At 40.2% G+C, this 16,327-nt stretch overlaps 2 protein-coding genes, 1 long non-coding RNA gene and 1 pseudogene across 3 annotated transcripts; 2 read left to right on the forward strand and 2 right to left on the reverse strand.

Moving 5' to 3' along the window:
- Nucleotides 1–1,689: 1,689 nt before the first annotated feature.
- On the forward strand, nt 1,690–6,522 carry LOC131323039 (dihydrolipoyllysine-residue succinyltransferase component of 2-oxoglutarate dehydrogenase complex 1, mitochondrial-like; annotated as a pseudogene).
- Nucleotides 6,523–6,789: 267 nt separating this feature from the next.
- On the reverse strand, nt 6,790–8,543 carry LOC131323623 (glycine-rich cell wall structural protein-like). The gene has a single exon (XM_058355475.1). It carries the CDS (start codon nt 8,541–8,543, stop codon nt 7,251–7,253), a length of 1,293 nt encoding a protein of 430 aa, XP_058211458.1. The 3' UTR covers nt 6,790–7,250.
- Nucleotides 8,544–9,487: 944 nt separating this feature from the next.
- Nucleotides 9,488–12,074, reverse strand: LOC131323624 (uncharacterized). Its single transcript, XM_058355476.1, has 3 exons — nt 12,061–12,074; nt 10,741–10,836; nt 9,488–10,193 (listed from the first exon to the last, which is right to left on the reverse strand). The coding sequence occupies exons 1-3, from the start codon at nt 12,072–12,074 to the stop codon at nt 9,488–9,490; spliced, it is 816 nt and encodes a 271-aa protein (XP_058211459.1).
- A 53-nt stretch (nt 12,075–12,127) lies between these two features.
- Nucleotides 12,128–14,385, forward strand: LOC131323040 (uncharacterized). Its single transcript, XR_009199060.1, has 3 exons — nt 12,128–12,429; nt 12,582–12,685; nt 14,012–14,385. It is a non-coding gene; the product is annotated as an uncharacterized LOC131323040 (long non-coding RNA).
- The last annotated feature ends 1,942 nt before the right edge of the window (nt 14,386–16,327 follow it).

A 16,327-nucleotide genomic window follows, 5' to 3' on the forward strand; every position in this document is an offset into this window, starting at 1 on the left:
TATTAAACCTCAAGGTACGCAGCGACGTTCGATATAGTGCAATATATTCTCATGTATACTTTCTCTATCCATGTGTAGGCAGGATGATCTCTCTGCTTCAGTTAAGTTCAACTTCATTTGCACTACATTTGGTTTGCTAGGAAAACAAAGAAAGAAAGATAATTGGAGATTTTTTGAGCTTATGAGAGCATCTCCAGCCTTCCCCATATTTTTTCTCAAATTTGAGTCAAATTTTGGGTAAAAACCCATTTTGGGTAGACACATCTCCAACCATCAAATCCAAATTTTACACATCTCTCTCTTTCTCTCTTTCTAACAAGTCGTTGGAGAAATGGGTCAAGACAAAAGTTGTCTCAGATTTGGGCAAAAAAATGGGTAAAACCCAAAATGGGGAAAGGTTTGGGTCAAAGATTGGAGAGAGATTTCTGTCATTTTTGCCCCATTTTTAAATTTGAGTCTTAAAATGGGTCAAGACTGGAGATTCTCTGAGAGAGTATCAACTTTGGTTTGATGCAGTAAGATCAAGCTTCTGTTTTTGGTTGTTACGCGAAAAGGAGTTGGGCCCCATTCCGTTAAAGGGAAATAAGTAAGAACTTATTTTATGAATTAGAGGTGAAGGTGATGTATTATGAGAGAATGAATAGTATACGGTTCATACATTTTTTTCATCAGCCAGAGAGGGTGCTAGCGTTGACGCCTAAAGCAGAAAATTTATGTGAGGTCCTTAATATCGTTTTAGTTATTTTAAAAAGCTCGTATCAGATGAAGCAATAAAGCGTTTTCGTGTATAAGTTCTGGAATTTGTTCGCAATAGTTTAAGGAGCTGATTGGGATTTTTTTAACTGGTTTTTGTGAAAAGATTCGGAAAATTATGAGCGGAATTATTACTTTAATTTAAAGAGCTGATTGGGGCCGTGTTCATCCGGTGGGGGAAGAGGCTGTGAAACATGGCTACTTCAAAACCGTAGTCCCACTTGATACACATGATGCTAATTCCTACATTAAGTTTTCTAATTGTTGCAAATATTATGCTTTTCTCCAAGTTTCAAAACATAGTTCAATGATGTATTTTAGGCATACCGTACACTATTTTGTTCTAGTTTTCGTTTGTATCGCACGTGTACCCGAAACTCTACCCCAGCACAGGTACCCGTGGCTGTGCTCTTACATGTACTTCATAGGAGATGGGCATAAAGATTACCTGTTTATTTCCCGAAATGTATAAATGATGGATCTGTACACCATTGATATGTGTCTTGTGTGGTATATGCATCTACATGTATAGTCCTGTGTTGGTACTACGAAAATTGGGTTATCATTCGAGCACCCGAGCTTCCTTAAATTTTTCATTATTGACTCAGCAACCAAACAGAGGACATTGATTTGACTTCGTTCAACATTTATTATGCTGCTGTTATTTGGAGATAAAAGTCTATTGCGAAAGTATAGATCAATAATGATTTGGTATCTCTGGATATGTGTATTGAAGTTGAGTTGATCTGATCACTGTGGGAGGCATGGTGTGGGGTATTATTCGGTGTAAAGTTGCTTCCAGGGGCTTTTCTTGCTCAGTAAGATCCAAAACCCCAAACCTGGATTAATTCTTATCATTTTGCATGAATTTGTTACCATACAGTTCTATCTCTTGAAGTTGTCTGCTTCACATAGTTGACATTATACTGCTTTGGTTTCCAAAAATGCTCCTTTTTAAGCTCCTTTTTTAGTCCATTAAAGAGCTAAACTAGGAATCATTCTTATTTGTTCGTTAAGAACCAAGCAATGCAACAATGGAGGTCATTCTAGCTTTGGAAATAGAGAGAGGGAGTATAAGGTGGCAAAATTTGAACGGAAGAGATTCCAAGTTTCATGCCAGCATAATTTAGTTTTCAATTCAAGCATAGGTGGTTACATTGTCTAGAATACTTTGTTTATCTAGTCATTGTTTTCTGCCAAGCCCATGATGTGGTTGTATCAGGTAGTTGGACGGCCAGTGCAGAGATATCGGTGTCCAGCGTCAGCGGCAAGATGCTACACAACAGCAGTAAAAGAGGTACTGATTGCTGAAACTACCTGCTTATGTACTTCTACAGTTTGGAAGCTATTCATTTCCTATTTGGTGCCTCTGGATGTCTTAGCTATTTGGTTGTCTCATCAATAGGCTGTGTTAAATCACCAATCCTAACATTGACCGTATTCTTATTTTCCTTTAGCGTAGGGGTGCAACTTGAGTGGTGCCATTGGAGAATCTGACTAGGCCAACAAAATTTACCCTTTAGGGCTTGGATAGAGTAATTTTGCCAACCCAAACGGAACTCGGTTTGGGCTTGGTCAAAGTCACTCATACCTGGGCAATCCAAAACCATATGGCTATCATGCCTAATCATAGACAATAAACAATGAAAGTGACGAGTTCTCATAAGGCCCACTCATGCTGGAGCACTTTCTCTATGTACTGAGAACGGTTTAGGGTGGAACACTTGCCAGAGCATATGGATGTCAATTATGTTTTCACATTGGTGTTGGTTGACAGAATTCATTCCAGGGGAAAGCATTCAAATGTGTCCAGTGCTTCAGTTACCACATATTTAGGGGTAAGGTTATAGAATGTTTTTTTTTTTGTGGGATGGATGATTGACAGAAAAGATTCTACATGTGCGGTCTGCTTCTTTTCTTGATTCTAAAATTTTAGTTTTCCCTCATTTCTGCTGTAGGTGGTCAAGATTATCCAATGCTAAAAAGGTTTGCATCTTTCTGCTGATAATTTTGCAAACTTGATTATAATGGCCAGTGCCCTCTATTTTTTGCTTCTTAGGAAGCTTATCATCTAAATACTGTGTCAACTTAGGTTGCCTAATATATCTGATCGTTGAAGGAACTTTTCTGCAACCTGCAGCTTAAACTAAGTAGATTTTCGGCTTTGAGATTTGCCCACTAGGCAAAGTTGTATATTTGCATAGTGTCGGAGAAACAACTGCCTGTGCAAACAAAGAAATATGAATGAAGTCTTTTAGGACATATGCAGTGGTTAATCTATCATATGAATAATCTTTGAACCTTCTTGCCTTCCTTTTTTCCTGCAGGGAAATCGCATTTCAAGCTGAGTTCTCCTTCAAAATTGGGAGCAGGTCCTTTTCTTCTGATCATGGTACTATACCTCTATGCTTGCCCAAGTGACCATGGTTTTGGTGTATTTACGCGTAAAACCTCGTATCTCTCCTCTTTCTAGATGCTTGTATGCTAGAAAATTCACCACTTTATGTTTCTCATTTCCTGACATTGTGTTTTCTCATCTATTTTCTCACGTGTTGTAGGCGACCTTGTCGAAACTGTTGTCCCTTATATGGGTCAATCAATTTCTGATGGCACTTTGGTGAAATTCTTGAAGAGTACGTTGTCTAGTGACCATCTTCTTTTGATCTCATACGTTAATAGATTTTCATTCTACTTATATGTGGTCAAATGAAAATGCAAAACAAGTTATTTGAGTTCTGGAACCTTGTTCATTTGTACAAGGACAGAACCTGGTGACAGAGTTCATGTCGATGAGCCTATTGCTCAAATTGAAACTGACACAGTAGATTCTCTTACTCGTACGTGTCTTGAGCGTTGCAAATTTTCTTCTCAAACAGAACCTAATTGATCTCTTAACCTCTCTTTACCATTTAGGTGACGATTGATGTGGCTAGTCCTGAAGCTGGCATCATAAAAGAGGTACAATATGTCAATATTTGTCAAGTGGCTATTGAGATACCACTCTCTCTCTTTCTCTCTCTCTCGGTGTGTGTGTGTGTGTTGATAATCGATAATACTGGGACTCCCTATGCTCTAACCGTTCTTTACTGTTAGTTCGTAGCCAAGGAGGGTGATACTGTTGAACCAGGTACGAAGATTGCTTTTATTTCAAAATCTGGTGAAGGTGGTGAAGATGCAAAACATACTTCTCCGGCAGAAGAGTCCCCTCCTCCACCTCCACCTCCACGAGAGAAGGAGCAAAGCAAATCCCTAAGGCGGAAATTAGCCTCAGAAAGCAGGAAGACAAACTGCCTAATCCTCCTGCTCCCATACCCACTGCTTCAGAACCGCAGCTTCCTCCCAGGGACAGGGAGAGACGAGTAAGTGTCTTGGATTTCCACTTGGTAATTGGTATGCAAAGTAAGTTTACTTTGCTTCTTAGTGACAAGTGAATACTGAACTAAAGATTGATGCAATGTGGTTATAATTGTAGGTTCCGATGACGAGACTGAGGAAAACGATTGCACAACGCTTGAAAGATGCCCAGAATACATACGTGATGTTAGCCACATTCAATGAGATCAATATGTAAGCTTAAATGCGTATTATGAATCATTTTCACCCGGGCAGCCAATCTGCTTAATTTCGACCTGTTTCTTACTTATTTTTTGCTAGTCAAACATTTTACTGGTCATTAATTGAGGAGATGCTAGCCACAAGGCCCACAACAATATCACTTTTGTGTTATTTTACTTGGTACATGGTAGAATGTTTTGACTTACTGATTTAAAACTGCACTGTAACTTTTAAATGGACATTTCTGAAATTATACAAAAGAAAAAAAAAGACTACGTAAGTAAAGGAATTCTAGCCATAAGCAGGGGGCGAACAAAGGTTTGCTATAAATAGGCCATATATTTTCTGCTAAATAGGCAATATATTTTCTGCTACTTATAAAAGATATTGGCCCTTCGACCCCTTCAAAAGCTTAGGAGTTGTGCTTAGCGGCTTGGCCCCTCAAATCTGACTTGTTTTACCATACTCCCACGGTGAAATTCCTGGTTTTCCCCTGGCCGTAAGCATAAGTGTAACCTGCATCCTACCTTCCTACTGTTATGCAGTTACAGCTATTGATATGCTGCCTAATGCAGGACAAACTTAATGAAACTCCGGTCTGATTATAAAGATGCCTTTGCTGAAAAGCATGGAGTTAAGTTGGGATTTATGTCAGGATTTGTGAAAGTAATGTACTGTTTGATGCTTCATGTAATTCGCTTGCTAGTACATTGTTTGACAGGTATAGTGTTTGCCAGAACGTTGATTTCATTTCTTTTTCTCAATGTTGTTTAAGGCTGCTGTCAGTGGGCTTCAGAATCAACCAATTGTCAATGCTGTAATTGACGGGGATGACATTATATACAGAGAGTATATTGATATAAGCATTGCTGTTGGCACTCCGAAGGTGTGTTTCATTCCATGGATTCAAAGACGGATGCCCATATGGGCGTATGGGGACCATGGCCCCGCGTCGTTTAGGGATTTTTTTTTTCAAATTTTAATATTAAAATTAGTTGTTTTTTTTTAAGAACACCTAGAATTTGCGTTTTGAAATTTTAAAATCTTGTTGTTCATAGTTCAGCCCCTCGTGTTTACGAAATCCTGCTTCCATTCCTGCATGGATTGATTCTTCATATCTCTCATATATATGGATCCAGAATTTCGTCAGCCAATTTTTTTAGTGGATGATGATAGAGGATTATAAGCTGAAATATGTAATTTTATGGCATTGTTCCAGTAGTAAGATCCCCTATCGAGTAATTGAATGGAATGCACCAGAATATTTGAGCACATATGACTGGTGATTGAGTTACGGGATATATGGTTTAATGTCATTCATAGGATCTCTCTCTCTCTCTCTCTCTCTCTCTCTCTGGTAGTGGGTGGAGGTTAGTTCTGACGCTTGGTGTTGTTACTTGGTTAATTCAGATGCCTTGCCCACAGGAAGTCTAAACCCCATTGGGCAGGATTACTAACTCTGTTTTTTGCACCAAAGCAGTAACTTTTGGCTCTTAATTCCTTCTGCTCTATCAGGGCCTTGTTGTGCCAGTTATCCGCGATGCTGATAAAAAGAACTTCGCTGAGATTGAAAAGGAGGTACATTCACAATATCTAATGGCGGTGTCTATGGAAGCCTTTTGAGTACCCCGATCATCAACCCGCCACAGGTATAGCTCTTACTACCACACTGTTCGCCCCTTGTTTGGTATATAGTACCATGTTGGTAACCTAGTCGTGATCTTCCTCTGGCAATATTTCCTGTTACATATTTCTCTGATTGTTTTAGATTTTTTTTCTCTGATTGTTTTAGATTATGGCATAGATGTTTGTGATGCCTGTGAGCATATGCAAGTGAGAAGCACCTTAGTTCACAAACATAATTGACTAGAATTGTATGCTCTTCCTCACCATCGAATTCCTTGAATGTTTTGATTTATTGTTTCAAAATTTTATCTGGCAGTCTGCTATTTTGGGCATGCACTCGATAGTAAACCGTCCAATGGTTGTTGAGGGAAATATTGTACCAAGGCCGATGATGTACACGGCGTTAACATAAGATCACAGGTTGATTGACGGAAGGGAAGCAGTTTTCTTCTTACGTCGCATCAAGGATGTGGTGGAGGACCCTCGTAGGCTTCTCATTGACGCATGAAGGAAACCCCTCATCTGAATCTGTAGGTAGAATCGTATCTATCCCTCCTCTCCTCTTTTTAGTTTTCTTTTTCTAGTTGTAGCTGATAACGTTCGAGGATATTGAAATTGACTATTTCATGGGATTGAGCTTCAGTTATGACATGATTTTCCTTTGTTTTGCTTATTCTAAAGATTTCTAGTTCATGAGGGGAAGAACAAGGGACTAGTTGAATTATATCATAAACACGAAAAATATAGACGAAACAGATAATGCCGGTTAGCCTATTTTTGTACCCTAGGATAGCGAATTTGAGGATACAAAGGATAAGATCGTATGACTTAAAATGAAGTTATTTTTCATTCTTTTCTTTAGCTGGGTAGGAAAATAAAAAAGGAGGGACGGCGATTATATGATGTGAAGTTTAGTGGTGTGTTTTATTATTCATAGATCAATATGTGCATTTCTAATTTCATTTCTCATTGGACACTCGGAAAGACCAAGGTTAGAGGCAAATTTAGATGATGCTAGCTATTTGATGTAATTCCGCAGCAGAAAATTAAGGACGTAAGGGACTGCGATTAGAAGATCGGATTTCGAGAACCTGATCGAGAAACTGAAGGGAAATTAAGCAAGGTGATTTTTCATTAAAATGATTAAGCATGATATCTGACGAACCTGTAAACCCTTTCCTTGGGGACTAACGGTGTGTTACAGTAACTTTCCGAAATGTAAGCTACGCAGGTTACAGGACTCTTTTAGGTATTGTACAAATTCAAAAGCACTTGCAACTACGTGAAGGAGTCATTAAACAATCGCATGTATGACTTTAATGTCCGCCATCACCAGTACCGGAGCCACTACCGGATCCATGCCCTGCACCAGCACCACCAGCTCCAATGCCAACTCCAACTCCTATGCCAATTCCAACTCCTCCACCAATGCCAATGCTGCCGCCGCCTCCTTGACCGCCGACACCCACGCCTCCTCCTGCACCGCTACCTAAACCTCCACCAGCTCCAAATCCTGCACCTTGACCTGAACCACCCCCAATTCCGCCACTGCCTCCTTGACCGCCTCCTCCTCCCCCACCAGCGCCAACGCCTCCTGCACCACCACCTACACCTCCACCAGCTCCAAATCCTCCACCCTGACCTGAACCACCCCCAATCCCGCCGCCACCTCCTTGACCTCCTCCACCTCCACCACCAATGCCAACGCCTCCTGCACCGCCACCTACACCTCCACCAGCTCCAAACCCTGCACCATGACCTGAGCCACCCCCGACCCCGCCGCTGCCTCCTTGACCGCCTCCTCCTCCCCAACCAGCACCAATGCCTCCTGCACCGCCACCTACACCTCCCCCAGCTCCAAATCCTCCCCCATGACCTGAACCACCGCCTTGACCACCTCCACCGCCACCGCCACCACCAACACCCACACCTCCTCCTGCACTGCCACCTACACCTCCACCAGCTCCAAATCCTTCACCATAACCTGAACCACCCGCAATGCCACCTCCTTGACCACCTCCACCACCGCCTCCCCCACCTACTCCTGCACCACCACCTACGCCTCCCCCAATGCTGCCGCTGCCACCTCCTTGACCACTTGCACCACCTCCTCCCCCGCCAGCACCTACACCTTCCCCAACGCCCCCAGCTCCTACACCTCCCCCAGCACCTCCAGAACTTACACCTCCCCCGCCTGCACTTACACCTCCTCCAGCGCCTACACCTTTCCCAACGCCCCCAGCACTTACACCTCCTCCAGCTCCCTCAGCACCTACACCTCCCCCACTAGCACTTACACCTCCTCCAGCTCCCCCGGCACCTACACCTCCAGCGCCAGTACCTACACCTCCGCCAGCGCCCCCAGCACCTACACCTCCCCCAGCTCCTACACCTCCCCCGCCAGCACCTACAACGCCCCCAGCTCCACTTCCACCACCCCCTCCTCCAGCTCCTTCACCACCATTTTTTCTTCCCCAGCCACCGCGACCACCTCCACAACCCTTTCGACCAAATCCACAACCATCATTCCCAAGAGTGAGTGTACTCAAATGTAAAACAGTGCTCAAGGAAAGGAGAATAACACACACCCATTTTTGAGACACACCCATTGCTAATTAAACCCTTCCCCAGTTCAATCAGCTTGCTGTTTTCCACCAAAAGAGCTCTCCTTTTATAGGCTTCACCCAGTACCTAAATTATACTATCCACTACGTAGCCATTAATACTGTGGGTGCTAAGTACATGGTAAAGTGACGAGTTCAAACCGTTGGGGCAATGGCTGGGGAATTAAATTGGTGTGAGAGTCAAAGTAAGAGCTGATCTTTTTTCATTTGTATGTGAGATGTAAGTCAATGTGTACAGACCACTGGATCGACCACCGATCAAAAATGGATATGAAGATCGATGTTGACTATCACGTTCCTCATTTCATGGGGGATCGCTGTTTGCTATCAAACAATTCTGCGTTTGAAAATGTTTCTGAGTCTGACTTATTTAGTGTTACTTTAGAGGACAAACAAAGAGAACTAGTAAAGGTACAAGTGTAACTAGTGGGCCCATGCATGGCCTTCTGTCAACACGTGTATTAAACGTGAGTTTCGCCTATTTGATTAGACGTACTAAATTGACTAAAAATTTTGTGTTTTTACGGATTTCTAGACAAGTCATTTTACTCATATATATCAACTAAAACTATTTAGTTGGAACAACCTGTCAACTAAAACTATTTAGTCGGTACAACCTGACTATTGCCGTTAGTGTGAAAACAATAAAAAAAAAATAGTGACTATTGCTGTTAGTGTGAAAAAAATTAAAAAAAAAAATAGTGAAAACTTAACCTAAGTATCCACTGGCACGACAAAAATAGAAATGCTTGTTGTTCCGGTGCGCCTTGCACACTATAATTTCTAGTGTAATCTTTTTTTTTTTTTTGCTCGGCAAACGAATCATTTTATTGAACTCGAAAAGGATACATCGAGGGGAAGAAAATTAGATGAAAGGTGCAACAAACTATCCAACCAAGGTTGGATAGACAATACGCCTAAAGATTACGCTACAACTTCACTTTCCGAATCCCTTCCAGATATTCTTTGAAATCCTCCACTGTATAAACCTTAATATCAAACTTGGCCTTTATCCACATGGCCACTCTAGTTTTGATTAGATCCGCTACTTCCCATGCTTGAGTTGAAACATTGTTGAAAACATATCTATTCCTCACAATCCAGATAGACCAGAGAATTGCAAAAAAACATACCTCCCAAATACTTTTTTCCAAGTTTCGAAACTCGTTCTCAAACCACCACGATGCAAGTTCAGCTAGAGAGGATGGGCAAACCCACTGTATTTTCCACCATTCCAGAATACTAGACCAAACTTCCCACGAAATTCGACAATGCAGGAGTAAATGAAGGGGGGTCTCAACAACATCGGAACAGAGGGGACACAATGCCTGTTGGATTTCAGTAATCAAGTTCCTATGAAATAGCACTGACCTTGTTGCAATTCTTCCTTGAACGGCCAACCAAGAGAAGATTTCCACCTTTGGGGGGCTCAAATTCCTCCACAGAGAACCCAAAACACTATTACTTGATTGAGTCTGAAGTTCCCATTGCCTATACACTGATTTGGTGGAGAACTTTTTGTCTACAGACCAAATCCACAGAAGGGAATCCGGTTTTGATGGATCTAAGGTCACTCCCTGCAGTCGTTGCTTCATCTCCTCCAGTTGTTGACTCGCCCGTAAGCGCAACCTTCCCCTAAATTGCAAATCCCAATTGTTAATCTGATTACGCTTAAATTTGAATCCAGCTCCAAATGAAGTTTTTTGTTTTTGTCAGACGATAGGAAGTTTGGAGTCAGTAGCGGAGCCAGGGGTTAACCCCGAGGGGCCGGTTTAGTAGACATATATTTTTTATCGGAACGTATGTTTAATTATATCATAAGGTTTTTGCTTTTTAATTAATTACATTTGTATATTAAAATGATTCTTAGGCTACTTCAAGTATCACGTGGTTATTTTTTTTTTATGAAAGAAATTGAGAAATGAGAATGTAAAATAACCGGTTTATTATCAATTTGAACCAAAATTATTAAGATTATAAGTAACTATACACGCATAATTATCAATAATATTCAAAATCACGTGTATACAAAATAAAATTTTAAAACTCGGACGCTCGGAGAGCAGGGGCAGGGGCCGGGGCTGGGGGGTGGGGGGAGGCAACAGCCCCTGTTTGGAGTTAGTTACTCGTGGTTACCACAGAACTTGAGCACCGCCTCCATGAGAATTCTCGAACTTAGAACCTCTCCCTAAAGAGGGAGAGTAAAGAACCAACCACACTAGGTGGTGTTCCTACCTCCAAATGAAGTTCACCGGAGGGTGCAAAGTTACATTTGGCCCTTCAGAACATAAACTAAATCAAACTAAACTGAGCCTTATGACCCTTCAGATTGACATACAATCACAAAAACAAAGAAACCAAGACATATGTCACTGGTTCATGGTTCTGTGCTGCATTTATTTGGACCTTCTTCGGAATCCATTTTAGAAGTTGGGCGTTTGTGACATGGGCTCATGGGCTGATCTAGACTTGGTAATATTTCCCCCTTTTTTGGGCCAAATGAAAAAACAAGAAAAGTGAAAGCACTTCAAAGTAATAATGGGCCTTTTATTTTCAAATCAAACCTTCAAAGTTGAAGATTTAAATAACTATAAATAAAAAACGCCTTCGTCGTTTTGAAAAAAAAAAGTCCCTAGATAGCATCTCCAAACATGTTTTAAATCTCTATATTGAGGAGAAATTTTGAAATTTACTCCCACATTTTCTTCAACTTTTTAGATTTTATAGGAGAATTTTGGAACAAATTGTTGTAATTTTTTTTTAAGATTTAAGCTCCATTCTGTTAAAGTTCTTATTTTTTAAGTATTTATTTCATACTTTACGAGATATGTCATTCTCTCATAATATATCACTTTTAATTTGGGCTCCAAAATGGAGATTGGGTCCCAAACAATGAAGACCCCAAAGTAAATTTGAAAACGACGATGAATTCCTTTAAGATTCTTTGTAAAGAACAAGAAGTTGAACAAAAGATAAGATAAATTACAAAGAAAAATGCTAATCATCGGCCCTAAAGCTGGACAATAAGAGAAGCATTGATATACGAAAAAAAAATGTATTGATAATTGTGAAAATATATTAAAATCCATGAGATATTTATGGATATACAAACTTGTTTGGAATTATTAGCATATTGTCGTTCGCCTACTAGGCAAATGTTAGCAAGACCGAAGTACAAAATCTCCCCTTCAATGTAGAGATTTGGAGTGTGGTTAGAGAACAGCATCTCCAACCCATCTCAAAAAATCCAAAATAGAAAATGAATGTAACATATTGGAAGGAGATTTTGTAATTTATTTTCACTTTTTGCACTTTATAAGAGAATATGAGAGGGATCCATCGTACTCCACTCTTTACCCTACTCTTATTTTTGAGACAAAATCTTTAAAAAATATGGTGGATCCTTTCTACATTCTCTCATAAAGCACACAAAGTAAAAATAAATTATAAAATATCCCTCAAATATGTCATATTTACAAAAAATGCTAGACACACAACGTACAGACACACAACCATTTGCACAACGTGTTGACGTCATCAAAACGGCCTCGTTTTGATTTAAAAAAAAAAAAACCCAGCTTCTGAAACGAACGCCCTTTTCCTTCCATCCCCACATTCACGATGAGAAGAGAATCGACGAAGGGTTGCTCCCACCACCGCCATCACCGGCAACGACGCTTCCACCTCCACCGGTGACCACGCTTTGCACCTCCACCACCGGTACCCAACCCCAAGTCTTCTGTTCTCATATCCCCTCTCCCTATCTCGGGCTGATTCTCCTGGTCACTGTAGACGAGGGCAGCGCTACCCACCGCCGGCGACCACCACCACAATCTGCTTCTGGGCAGTCTGACGTTACCCCACCACGAAGGTCTCTCTCTCTCTCTCTCTCCTTGAACTATTTGCTGAGTTGCTGGGAAAAAACCTAAATTGAGTTTATTGAAAAAAAAAAAAAAACATTTCGGTGGGTGTTCAAAGTCAATCCTTGAAATTCTATTTGACTCCCAATGTAACTTTATGCAGGAGAAGTTGCCACCCACAGATTCAAGGCTCAGACCCGATCAAAGGTGCTTGGCATGGCAAATTCAGAGAAGTTGTGCCTCAAGCAACGGCAGCGGCAGCGGTAGGTAAATAATTGTATATGTTTTGGCATCTTGTTACACTAATACTTGGTTTGCTGATCAAAATTCTAGAAGGAAATAGCCTAGCTTTGCTGATCGAAATTCAAGTAGGTATGAATTCCAAGTTCTTAGTGTGAAATTCATATTCCTTGCTGCTTTAACAGATTGATTTCAAGTTTAATTGGAATTAGTTGGCTTTTTGTTAGGGAGTTGAAGAACTCATGAAAACCCTACTGAATGTTTGGATTTTGTGTAGTTTAAGTAGTTTAGAACAGAAATTACTTGGTTTAAAATTCTGCAGAATTGGAAAATTCATGTTTGTTTGATTTGGGAAATTTTATTGAGATAGTTCGAAAGTTCTTAAATTTCTGAGAATTTTACTGAGAGTTCCTCTATGAGTCTTCTATCTACGGTAAAACTTTCAGGATCAAGTTCGAAGTATTGAGCTCTATAGAAATTCTTAACCTAGCATCACTCATTTTCGAAACTGTGCAGTCTGCACCGACACATGTTGGGGAAACGACCATAATTTTTAGCTCAAACAATGAAATTACGAACCGTTTTCTGATTTTGAAACTAGATTCATAGACCTTAAAAAGTATGTGGAGTTCGTACCTAGTTATTTCTGTGCAAAGTCAGATTTTAAGTTGAAGTTGATGAAATTGCAGATTCTGAAATTATTTCTTGAGATTGGTTGTCTAACTTCATATCTTTCACTCTAGGACCTTATGTTCATTAAAGATAGGCTTATTAGCATCTTATAATCATGTTTTTGTTGCTTATGAGGTAATTGTTACTTGATATGGCCTTGGTGGGAGTTCCACCGGCGTTTTGTTATGGCTTAACCTCTAGGGACGGGCTAGGGTCGTTACCCTAGCAGTCCACACATGGTCCAACAACGAACATGACTAACGAGATTGCCATGGCTCAACAACACACTGAGTTGGACTGACTGAACAACAGCAGAGAATGAGCAGCAGCAGCTGCTTTGACTATAGGATACCTTCTTCCCTTCTCAAATGGATGGACGGACTGATCATTGCTTCCAGGACCCAGCATTCCATAGTTCCATATGATAATTCACGAAGCTTGGGGATTCTTGTAGGATACACACTGGACACACCACCAAAACAGTCCACCAATCTGAATATGAACACAATCCAACATAAACACTTATAACCTTGTTCAAAATTGAGACTTAGTTAATGGCTTGACCATCTTTAGATGAATCTGTTGACCATCTTTTATTTTCAATGGCTTGCTACTCTGTCTCCAATTTAAGTTGGTCGCATAATGCTTAACTTTGTAATGTTATTCTTTTCATTACTGTAGATGTTCGTTGGTGGAGTTCGAGCGGAGTAAAAATATGGCATGGCCAATGGAGAGAGCCATTTGTTAAATCTAGAGGATGGGAAAAGAAATCATCTGATTATGCAACTTTAAAGGATAGCTTAGCTGCTGCGAAAGTTAGCTATGGGACCAATAGCTTTGCAAAGACTAGTGGAAACTCGAAAAGGCAGTAAAGAGATTGAAGCTATTCAAGTGAATCAAAGGCCAAGGAAAACGATTAATTTGTTGTAGTTTGGAATATCAATATGTACTAAGTTTTGTACGCAAATGATGAAGTTATACGCAAGTGTGCTGGAAACTCAATGGCAAGGATGCAGAGGACAACAAAGTTATACGCAAATGATGACTGCACTGGATAATTTAGAAGAGTAGTTCCCTTGCTTGTATTGTTTTATATCATGTCCTATGCCCTGTATCCCATTTTGTGTCCCGTGTCCCCTTTTGTGTCCTGTGTCCCTTTTTGTGTCCTTGTAATGACCTTTCATGAGGTAGATAGTGTGGAGATTTTTGTTTCTTGTTGACTTTTTTAATGAGACGCATTCTACTTTTGTTCATAAAATTGTGCCACTTTAGTTGTTCACAATGGGTTATCTTGTTTAATGTTGAGATCATGATATTATTGAACATGAGATTCTATTCAGCATTATCATTCCACTGTATTTGGTTCTTGAAAAATTTCGGCATGGTCCTCCCTGTTGTTTGGTCCTAACCGGACGTCTCGCGTCTCAATCAATACAACAATAACAACAATAGAAACAACATGAGATTAAGCACAAGCCCACCCCAGACATTTCTTATTCTAAATCACCATTCAGCTGAAGCCACATTCATAGCCAAAATTCATTGCCAAATTATTCATTCCCAATAAAAACCGTAAAACAACATAGTCACACAAAATAGGCTACAATCGAAGTAAGATTTTGCAAAACTAAAACTTGATATTCCAACAAAATACATGTTTACATATTTCAAATTACAACAATTTATCATTTTCTTGGCCTTTGATTCACTTGAATAGCTTCAATCTCTTTCAACGGCATGTGATCTCTTTCAACGGCATGTGGCATCTTGAATTGGTTGAACTGCCAAGTTTCTTTGTTGGCTATAAGCACTAGCTGTTCTTTCTCCTCGAGCTTTTTCAGTGTCCAAGTTTCCTATCGTCTTTTTCTTGTCATTGTAGAAAGTTCAACGGCATGTGTCGTGTTTTTTTTTACCTTGCTGGTGCTGGAACTCGGCGTGCACAGTAATTGCACCAAAGCTCTAAATTTTTGTATGCATTTATGCTTTGTTGTAGATTGAGCAAGATAAGTAGTGGAACCGCTAATTGAAATTAGTGACTCTTGCTATGCCCTTGACATTTATGAGTTGTACCTATGATGGAGTTGCAATGTAGTCAGGAATGTGTAAATTAATGGCAGAATTTGGGTTTATGTTTTGATGTATAAAAGAAATGTGCTTGGTTGTGGAGTATAAATACCTTCTCTACTGTTGAGGGAAGCTTGGTTGTGGAGTATAAATACCTTCTCTGCTGTTGAGGGAAGGTCAATAATGTTGATGGAATCTGATGATGGAGCTGTAGCTGATTTGGCAAGCAGAGTATACATTGCTGCCAGTGGTGGTACTGCCTAATTTTGTCACCATTGACAACACAGCGGCACATGTTTTGCTATGCTGAAAAGAGTATCTGCAAGAATACAAAGAAATGCTTAAGCGAGGCACAGGCCACACGATCGTTACTAACACATGCATTTTGCTTACAAACCTGCACAAGCAGGTCATACAACAACCTGCACGAGGTTTTTTGTACCCATCGCTTCGATCAATACATGTTTGGAACGTAGATTTTGGATATGAGTGTCCAAGAGGAGTCTAAAAAGAAGGAGATTTTATCAACGTCCTTATGCACTTGAAAAGTTGCCTAAGTATATTATCTAATAAAAATTGGACTAATATGCACGCATAGTCCTGAATATAATAACTTGTTTTCTGTCAACTCTAAACCAATGATCAACTTATAAGAAACAATTTGCAGCACTGCAGTGGCACATTGAACCCAAAATAGACTATTTTTAGAAATGTACATAGGATGACAAAGGTTCATTCCACCACATGGTTTGTACGTATGCAACTACAATTGATTCCACCAAACAACATCTTCCTTCCTCATTTTATGAAACAAGTATGAGAACATGAGCCTTGGCTTTCTTCCTAAAAAAGGTTCCCTATTTTGTCAAAGAAGCATGAGAATCTAGACTTTCTACTAAAAAAAGATGCAAGCAATAAAAGCAACTAAGTCAA

This window comes from Rhododendron vialii, chromosome 4a (assembly GCF_030253575.1).
Source record: "Rhododendron vialii isolate Sample 1 chromosome 4a, ASM3025357v1".
NCBI classification, from domain to species: Eukaryota; Viridiplantae; Streptophyta; class Magnoliopsida; order Ericales; family Ericaceae; genus Rhododendron; species Rhododendron vialii.

Bases quoted from the DNA above. Each gene is read 5' to 3' on its own strand.
- LOC131323623 (XM_058355475.1), bottom strand. From the start codon at position 8,543: ATGGGTGTGTCTCAAAAATGGGTGTGTGTTATTCTCCTTTCCTTGAGC.
- LOC131323624 (XM_058355476.1), bottom strand. The intron at 10,194-10,740 runs GTTCTAAGTTCG...TTTGCAATTTAG, and splicing joins CTCTCCCTCTTTAGGGAGAG to GGGAAGGTTGCGCTTACGGG.